The following is a 10158-nucleotide window of genomic DNA, read 5'->3' on the forward strand; positions in this document are numbered from 1 at the left end:
GGGGATTATCCATCATATGGGGATTGACTAATCCCATTCCTAATATGCCGCTATCAGTTAGCGCCACACTCCTATTATTGGTTGGATTGGACGTTCTAGATTCCAATAACCATTTGTGACTTGGGTAGGGGTGCTTCTCTCAGGAATACCCTCGAGAAGCTCTAGGGCTGCTGGCCTTTGGTTGTAATTATTCTTTTTCTTTCTCAATAAATTCGATATATTGATAAATTAAAACCAAAAAAAAAACATAACCAAGCTTGAACTTCATACTTTGTACATAGGTAACCTGTTCATAATTATTAATTATGTGGTACACACCGGTCTTACAGTCCTAGTGCCTAACCCCAACTGGCATTGCATCTTTCTGAACAACTAAACAGGGGAAAGCCCATTATTTTTATTAAATTGCTTATTTGCCACACACACACACATAGAACAGGTCCAAACACTGATACGACTAAGCCATCATTTGCTGGAACTCAGCGAAATCAATCACACCATCGCCGTTGAGGTCGAATGCCTTTATGATGCTCTTGCACTCTTCATTTGACATTTTGTTTCCAAGGCAATTGAATATCCTCTGCAAATCGTCTGATGTAATGGACCCAGACCTCTTCCCAGTGAACATCTGAAAGCCTCTTTTCAGATCATCATCCCCACCTTCACGCTCCATCAACATTGCAAAATCATCAAAGCTGAGCATCAAACTGTCGCCGCCTGCTGCATCGAGTTCATTGGTCACAGCTTGAACCTCCTCAGGTGACATGAACTCCTTTTTGGAGGCAAGGTAGGATCTGAGTTCAGATCCTTCGATTTTCCCATTACCATTAGCATCCAAGTAATGAAATATTTGTTGGAGTTCATCATTTCTTGATTGTTTTTTGGAATGCTGAAGGCGGTGGACACTTAGCACGAAGCTCTTGTTGGAGAAGCATTTGGATAATGTTGCCTTGGAAACAACAGCAGTTGCCATTAGAGTAGCTAGGAACGTCGAGAGTAGTGTTTGTTGCTTCTTGTTGCCTCTTGCTCTTTGTTGTGATGGAAACGAAAGAACATGCAAAGAGCCTTATATAGGGACTTCATGGTAAGTTAAAAAGAAAGAATCAGATTCTAGAGCTTAAAAAGGACTGGTTGTAGTTAAAAGTTGCTAAATTATTGAATTGTTGGAATATTTGCCTAGATAAACATTCATTGGAGTGTTGCTTAAAGACAAATAATTTTCAGTGTGAGAAAGAATAAATATCCAGAGTTTAAAAAAGGGACTGGTTTTTCATCAAAAGTTCCCAAATTATTGTCATATTCGCCCAACAATCCCAAAGGTCTATGCATGGGTTGGGTTCCAGATTTGAGTGATGATGAACATTCTTGAATCCACATTCCTAAAATTTTGATTATAGGTAACACTATAACATTAACTAATTAATAAACAACATTATATGTCTAATTTACTCACTAAACATGGAAGAATTAACTGCATCCATGCTTAGGAGCTAGAGAAGCATAAACCACTGTTTCTGCTGAGATAGTGGCAGTATACCTATGAGTCTATGATCATATAATGATAACAATAAGTGTACCTAGTGAGATCTAAGGAAACTTAAAGGAATTTGTGAATAGAGATACTTGAGCTAGCTTAGTCTACGACGATGATACTTTATTTTGAAATGTTGTGTGGTGGTGTGTGAGGCCTGATTTTGATTGGAGAGCCTCTCCTAACCTTGAACCTAACAAAGTGGAACCTCTACCCGGAGAGATTCGGAAAAGCTACCCTAAAATGACAAAATTTCCCTTGGTAGGGTTTCACTAGCTAAATGACTTTAGAATCGGCCCAAACTTTACAGTTTCCCTGTAATGGTGTCACTGCCATTGTAAATACAGTCAGAACTGCTAGGAATGCTAGGAATGCTTTCTAGTCACTGTGCTAGATGTCTGACAACTCATCTAGAGTGTTAACTGTACTTGACTGACCTTTCTAACTACCATGGACTGCCACCATCCCTGTACTGAAACAAGATGCACTGTGTTCACAAAAGCAACACACGTGCACTATGTTGACAACAATGACAACCAACACATAGACACTACCATGTGCACTGCGTGTTCAACATGAAAAGTTAAGGGGAAAAAAAAAAAAAAACATGAACACCCGAAGAGATGGTCAAAATCACACTGTCACTTTTGGCCTTTCCATCCACAATGTAGCTATTACAGTTGCTGTTGGGCAAATCTTTCTTCGATCCATTATTATAGTGAATTTTTTTTTAATCAATCAATCAAATTTATAAGAATTGAAAAGAAGCGTTAGATACATATCTATGGTTAGTTGGTCATTCTCTCTATATTGCAAAACCAAATAGCAACTTTAGATATAAGAAAAAGGAAAAATTGCGTCCCCCTCCCTTGTACTTTGCCCTAATTACACGTTCCTCCCCTTGTTTTTCCCACCTTACATTCGATTCCCCTATAGTTTTCAAAAAATTATTAATTCCTCTCTTGTCATTAGCATCTGTCTGTTATGTGTTGACGTGGTGTAGTTGGATTTTTTATAATACCTAAATTAACCCTTGGCCATTGTGAGATGATCCATTTACCCTTTTGATAAAAAGCCAAAATAACAAGGGAAGGGGAGAATGGCTTGCCCTATCCTCCATTTCCAAACTTCATCTTCAACCTTTGAGCCGTGAAATCCCTGGCGACGATACCCCTACCATTGCCTGAGTTTGGTCCATGTAAATAGACCCTTTTACCCTTCCCATCTATTTTTTTTCTTTTTCTTCTCCTCCTACAACACCTTTCTGCAACTTCCATGAAATGATTGATATCATGGAAACCCTGGAGACCCTACATATCAGAAATCCGTTTTCTTGTGAAGCGAATGTAAAGAAGATTGGTAGATTACAAAGAAAACTAAAAACTAGGAACTTTAGAGAGAGAGAGAGAGAGAGAGAGAGAGAGGTGAAGCAATAGGGAAGTAGCAGAGGAATCGCTATTGAGGATCACGGACCATAGTCAACTGATGGCTGAAAATTGCTACATGGATGGAAAATTCAGCAGCTACTATGGTAGGAAAACTCACCAGCATTTGTAAATTGGCTCTGATTCATCGTAATCCATCGTAAATAGTAGTAAATCGAAACTCTAAAAAATAAAGACACAATGTCAAATTCTTTTTTGGGTATAAACTCAGTTCCAATTAAGACTCAAATCAAACCTTGCAAAACTTGCAAAAAATGAGCAAACCCTTTTAACTTTCAGAAAATCCAATTTACTTCAAGATCAATAATATTCAACCAGAGCTCAAAAATTTGTCAAATTCTAGGGTTTAAAACTCAATTCCAATTCGAATCTTCAGGATGTTTGAAGAGCAAAATGCGGAGGTGTTGGCTGCTAGTGTCAGTTGTTAAGGACCAGATCGATGTTGACGCCAACGACCACTGCACTGGTGAATGGCGATGGATACACAAATGCTAAAATTATAGTAGAGCAAATCAAAGGATACCTCACGCTCATCACCTCTTGAGTTCTGGCATGATGCATCTTCTTCTTCTTCTACAGTTCTTAATTCCTCTGCTTCTTCTTCCTCTTTTGGGCTTTTCTGTCTCGTTCTTTTGGGTTACTTTTAAATGAATCAATTTTTAGGTCGATAGGTTTAGTTCTTCATTGGTGTACAGGAAGTCAGGAATTGTAGAGAAATTTATTCAAGGGAAATATACTTTTTTGCAAAGATTGAGCCAATTAAGGAAACAAGAATACAGAGTATTGGAGCCTCTGTGTGTGCATAGAATATTGCCCAAACCAGCTCCATTGGAATTTCATAATTCACAAGGTCTGTTTTAATTTGGTTTGATGTGTATCCTCTATGGTTGATGGAGGCAAAGTCTGTGATTTTATTTCCTGTACAGGAAAGCAATATTACCCTTGATCCTCCCAAAACTCATGCAATGGAGGTGACTGTCGCCGGAGATGCTTGAAGGTTGCTGTCGCCGAAGAAGCTTGGAGGTGGCTGTCATTGGAGAAGCTTGGTAGCTTTAATCGATTTTAGAGATGATGAAAAGGGTAGAATTGGAAATGCAGCTTTAATTTGTTAGTAAAGGGTAATATTGTCTTTTCAAACCATTAACTAACAGCATTCGAACACCGTCAGCCATAAGGGGTCAAAATGTAAGGTGGAAAAACCAAGGGGAGGAACGTGTAATTAAGGCAAAGTACAGGGGAGGGGGATGTAATTTTCCCTAAGAAAAATATTTTGAAAATCTACCACAAAATATTTTGCGGTTGTTTAACCTTGATAATTGTTTAATCTGACCGTCATAGTTGTATTTAGCAATGGTAAAGTTTAATCGCTGCTATTTACAAACTATTAGCAACAATAATTACATCTGTCGAATAACCTTTGTTATCAATAAAAAATTCCAAACGTACTACAATTAGTGGCGGTTGGTCGTATAATTAAACATTTTTGTCTGAAATATTACAAAAATTGCAATCAAAATTATAATAAATTTATAAAAATACAAAATATTAAAAATACAATAAAATCCAAACCAATATAAAAATATACATTGGAAATAAAAATGTAAATTTTCTTAAACTATTGCATAAAATGATATATTTCTTGCATAATATATGTAAAAAACAGTAAATGTCCAAAAAAAAAATTCCTCAAAATGTAAACAAATTTATAAAAAAAAGTAATAAATTAGTCAACTAGAACTAAATAATTCACCATTGATTGGTGAATATTGTACAAATGGAGCCAATAAAGGTTAGTGTGCTTTTGTAAAACAAGAGTCGTGAGGAGGTGGAGTGAACTGTTGGAGGAGTAAGAGGAGCAAGAAACTTAAAAGCAGTTTAAAGGATAAATTTTTTTTTTTTTTTTTGGATGAATGAAAAATATATTAAAGAAGCACAAAGAACGTTTCCGCCCAAAAGAGGGAAAGAGAAAGAAAACATACAAGGAGAAAGCTACACAGCAAAACAACCAGCTACCCTACAAACAGATCAAACTGAAGGGAGACCACTCAAAGAGGAACAAAAATAGAATCATAACCAAACAACCAATCACCTATATAAAAAGTTAACCTTCTTCCCATTAGGATTATAGGGAGGAATGGGAGGAATCACCCAGCTCCCACTTAAATTCTTAGAAGCTAAGGAAGGACTCTCCCGATCTAGCTCTAAGACGATTTGAATATTTCCACCTCTCTCTCCAGGGGTGTCAGCCGAACACAGAGAGAAATCGCTCTCAGTTGTTTCTCTCACGTCACTTAGGACTTGGCCATTGACCATTGGTCACTGAGCATTGCAAGAAAGAGGCAACATGTCAGTCTGACAAAGCCCTGCATCACAAGGCTGTTTACCAAGCAAAGAAGTCGGGACAAAAGAGCTTTGAAGGACATGAGAAGCACACTCATTTCCAATAGGAGAGCCCAAGATGGAAGAGTCCATGTCGATGATAACATCTACATCATCCGCATCTAAATCCCTCGCCAAGGATATCACCGAACGATTAGATCCACGAGCAACAGACCCAAGAGATAATCTTTCCACCTCATTGTCATATTCCAAGACCACTTGAATGTCTCCACCTTTGGTGCAAGGTAAGAGCATAGAAGAGGGAACATGAGACTTCTTTTCCTTTCTATTACACTTAGAAAACTTTAAATGAGACTTACTACCACTATTCCGTTGAGAAGAGTTCTCAAGCACATGTTGGGAGAGAGGGGAAGAGGGAAAATTCTGACCAATAACCATTGGTACACCAGTAGGAACAACCTCAGAGATACAATCATCCGACAACAACGCTAAGATGGAGGAACAATTAGATCCAGAAATGGGCTGCACGACAAGGCCTTGAATTTTATCAGAAGCTGAACTTACACCAAAGAGGGAAGGGTCACTTTGTCTGGTCATATCACTAAAGACAAAGTGGTCTGGTGGAACAGTATTAGAGATATATTAGGAATATATTAGTATTAGAATATGAGAAGGATCTACCATCCTTATCTCAACAGCACTTTAGGTAAGTAGTTTAGTTATATTAGGAATGAAGTTCATAATCTCATGTAATCTTCAATAGTATCTCTCTCAATCTTCCATGAATAGTATAATATCATATTGTAATCCTTTATTCTTGGAATGTGTATTATGGGTGATTGAGTTTCCAACATGTGGATTCCTTCACCCATATATACACCTACTATTATAGGTAAGTAGTTTCTCTTAGGCCTATATATATTAGGCCCCTTCTTTGTAATCAATGAGCATGAAAGAATAATGAAGATCCATTTGATATTGTTCTACTTCTCTATTCCATAGTTTATGAGTTCTAATAAACAGGGTCGGTGAGGTTGATATCAAGGGAGTGAGAGATGCAATTAGTTGGTGGGCCATTAGCTTGGGCTATGGTAGAACCATTCAAAACAATCTCCAATCAATCAAGGTCCTCAGAGATATTTACATCGCCATCGAACGTGGGCAGACGAGGGAGCTCCATGGTATTCTCAGATAATATGGCAAACCTGTTAGTAGACACGCAACATGTAGCATTAAAATCATTGATACGGTAAGTATCAGTTTCCACAACTTGCAAGGAGCTCAAAACACTGGAAGGCTGCGATATCTGAGGGGTATGTGATGTCCCAAGAAAGGTGGAAAGCATGGATTGGGCAACAACCAAAGTGGTAGGTAGCACATCAGAGGTGGGACCCACCCTCATACCTGAGTGGATCGTAGGTGAAGCAGGAGCAGCAGCAGTAGCTGTCTTCTCTGCCACCAATCTATGAGGAGCAATCTGAGAGGTTTGCAAAGGGTCCCTACCCCTCGCAGGAAAATCACGCCTGAGGCAGACTAGAGTTGGCATTTGTGGAGAACACACACTTTTTAGTGACATGTCCAAAAACCATACAGTGGTCACAACAAGGAGGAAGCCACTCATAAATAATCTCTTGCATTAAACAAACACCATTATCAGAGGTGATTTTGATTTCTTGAGGAGTGATCGAGGAAGCTGGGAGCTCAATACAAACCCTTGCAAAAGATAGCCTATCGTTTGCCATGGTGTGCCGATCTGAGAATAATGGTTTTCCCACGACACTATCGATGGTACTAAGGCATTCGCTGGACCAAAAATGGAAAGGGAGATCTACTAGTCAAACCCACACAGGGATAGAAGTAAGTTCCACCCTCTTGAGGGGTGTATCTGGACTCCAATGATGCAGAATAAGGTGGCTGCGAGAGAGGACCTAAGGACCTCCTTCAATAACTCGTAACAAATCTTCTTCAAGGTGGAATCGGAACACAAACATTCCATTCTCAAGCATAATCACTTCCAAATGACCGGAAGGCTTCCAGAGCCTCTCCATAAAGGTTTTTACAGCAACAAAACTTGGTCTACGCCCAATAAAGTGTCTGATGCACGTGAACTACCAAAGGGCCAGCTCTTCCTCAAGCACTGCTCAAGGGCAGTGAGCAACCGTTTGTCCCTCCACTCGCAAGGGTTCAATAAAGCGTAGTGTAAGACCTTCATCCTTGGAATGACCAGAACAGAAGAGAGAGGACCACATAACCCCCTTCAAAGTAGGGGGAGCATCCAAAGAACCCAAATCCAGTGCTCCATCAGCAGTAGCAGAGCACAAATATTCTTTCGGAGGAGCCAAATTAGTACCACCAAGGGAAGGGAAATCGGAGTCGACCAAGTTTGCATTGAACCCCACATCAGACAATTTGGATCCTCTCCTGCCGAGCTGCCCGGTAGGACCATGTTGCCCAGACATGGTCTTACGCGCAATGTCTACCTTACCCCTGCCCAAATGCCTTGCCCAAGTGGGGGTAAGGCGATCATTACGTGCAGCACCGTGTCTAAGCAGCACGGTCCTGCCGGGCAGCTCGGCAGTAGAGGATCTGGATGACACATCAGAAGGCAACAGGGTGGAAGGAGCTGAAGCAGGGTTAGGCAAACGTCGTGCTCTCATGCTAGAGGAAGATCCAGGGAAGGTAGAACCACAACCTTGAGAGCTGGGAGGGATCCCAGCAGAAGAGAATCCCCGACTAGTTGTAAGATTGGTTGAGTTTCAGAGAATCCACTTCCTAGCGAGTATCTAATTAATCTTACAACTAAGGATCTTATATTGGTTGAGTTGAGAGGACTAATCTGCATTACATGTATTGTTGGTGACCAAATGGACATATGGATGGATGCTCATGAAAGACTACAACAATCAAAGACTTGTTGGGTGAAAGATATAGTATTGATCTGAGTACCTTGGATGATCCATTTTGCGATAGCAGTATTGGGATTTATATTCCTATGGACATACATGATGATGATGATGGGAAAATTAAATTACTTATTGAGACTTAGGAGGAAGGAATATTGTTCTATTATCATCTCCAAACTGCAAGTTTTAGTGGATTTATTTTTTAGAGAAAGAGACCTACATTCTTTAGTTTCTATACGGAGAGCTTGCGCTCACTGAGACATGTACTGCAGGTATTATATCTACTTACTTTGATACATTGTATATGGGTTCTTCTTCAATTCATTAATTAATCTTGCTGGCAATATTAGATTGCTAACTTCATTTGATTTGAGGTAATTAATTAACAAATTTTATTAATTAGGATGTTATTGTACAAAGTTTACTTTGATCTAAAAGTCCCACAATATTTTTGCTTATTTAATTTCCCTTATATATGCCAAAATATATTCTAGAATTTGGATTCTTTTTTTTTTCATCATAGTATTAGGCAATTAGCCTTCTTATAGGAATCTCATTTTCTACTGTATATGGAAGTGAAATTAATATTGAATCTCATTTTCTAGTGTATATGGATTTTATTCATGTTGGTCATATTTTAACTATTACTCCCTCCCTGTATTTAACATTTGGACACTAAGTGATGAGTCATAAATCACCCAACCAACCGGAGGTCACCACGTGGATGTGCTAAGACTGAGGCTTTGAGCCGAGCCAAGCACGATGCAGACCTGGCTGAACCGTTTACCCGAAAGGAAGCAACACTTCATTTGTGACCTGGCCGAGCACATAGGCCGACCTCCCAACCCGCCAAGGACAGTCTGATAACCGAACCGAGTCGTACTGAGTCGGGCCGACCCGACCACCGACAGATTTGACATTCTGTCTCCTATGTGCCGAGCACTCGTGCCGTGGAGCGCCACCTAGGTCAGCCAAGGGCCCCAGGGCTGACCTCACATCAGTAGGCCGAGGCCGAGGCCGACCACTGAGGCTGAGCTCTCCACCGAAGCTATCTTAACGGCCTGTCCAAAATCGCTGGGCCACGTCAGCACCATCCTGGAATCGAGCCATAATCCCCAATGCGATACGGAATCACACTTTGACATGGACTCTTACCTTAAAGAGAGAGTCCGACCCCGAAAATAACTCTCCACTCCGCATAGAAGAGTCTTACCAAAGGACTCTTACCATACTAGGACTCTCCCAACCGCCTCACCCACACTCTATAAATACTTAGGTATGGAGGTCAAACGCTCATCTCACTTTTTACTAGCTATTATGCTGTTGCACTGGAGACTTGACTTGTGCATTGGAGAGTCCTGAGCCGGAGCCACACCGGCTCTCTTGCGCACCCTCGGTTTTTTGTAGGCTCATCCGTGGGTGAACAGGGCAATGGAGGTTTTCACACGCAACAGATTTGGCGCCGTCTGTGGGAACGACGTCAACTAGTCATCGTCATTTCTACTAGTCTAAGGAGCGAAGACAATGGTGGTGCAAACAAGATCAGGACAGCACGGCTCCGCCTCCCACGGGGATGAGCTGCAACCTGATAGGCAACCAAGCCGCAACATCGCGGCAAGGCACGACTGGAAGACCCCCGTGAGCTGGGGGCCCACAGCCCAGCGTGGGTGCCACGACCAACCCGATTCCCTCGGTGGATGGTGGGAGTGGCAGAAGTGTGTTGGACACGACGGCAGAAGGACGGTCGAGGGCCGATCCGAACCATCCAGGGCTGAATTTGTCGCTGCCACCACCCGTGCCGGGAGGTTTGGATCCAGAAGCCTTGGCAAACAACTGACAAGTCATGGATGTTCAGCTTCAACTACTGCACACTAACGAGATGTTGCGAACTCTCATGGGACAGATGGCCCAGGGCGGGTTGTTAGGCCAGCCACCAGTC

At 41.1% G+C, this 10158-nt stretch overlaps 1 protein-coding gene across 1 annotated transcript; it reads right to left on the bottom strand.

Moving 5' to 3' along the window:
* Positions 1–457: 457 nt before the first annotated feature.
* On the bottom strand, positions 458–973 carry LOC122643450 (probable calcium-binding protein CML41). The gene has a single exon (XM_043837068.1). It carries the CDS (start codon positions 971–973, stop codon positions 458–460), a length of 516 nt encoding a protein of 171 aa, XP_043693003.1.
* Positions 974–10158: the final 9185 nt, after the last annotated feature.

This window comes from Telopea speciosissima, chromosome 10 (genome assembly GCF_018873765.1).
Source record: "Telopea speciosissima isolate NSW1024214 ecotype Mountain lineage chromosome 10, Tspe_v1, whole genome shotgun sequence".
In the NCBI taxonomy this organism is placed as follows: domain Eukaryota; kingdom Viridiplantae; phylum Streptophyta; class Magnoliopsida; order Proteales; family Proteaceae; genus Telopea; species Telopea speciosissima.

Bases quoted from the DNA above. Each gene is read 5' to 3' on its own strand.
- LOC122643450 (XM_043837068.1), bottom strand. From the start codon at position 973: ATGGCAACTGCTGTTGTTTCCAAGGCAACATTATCCAAATGCTTCTCC.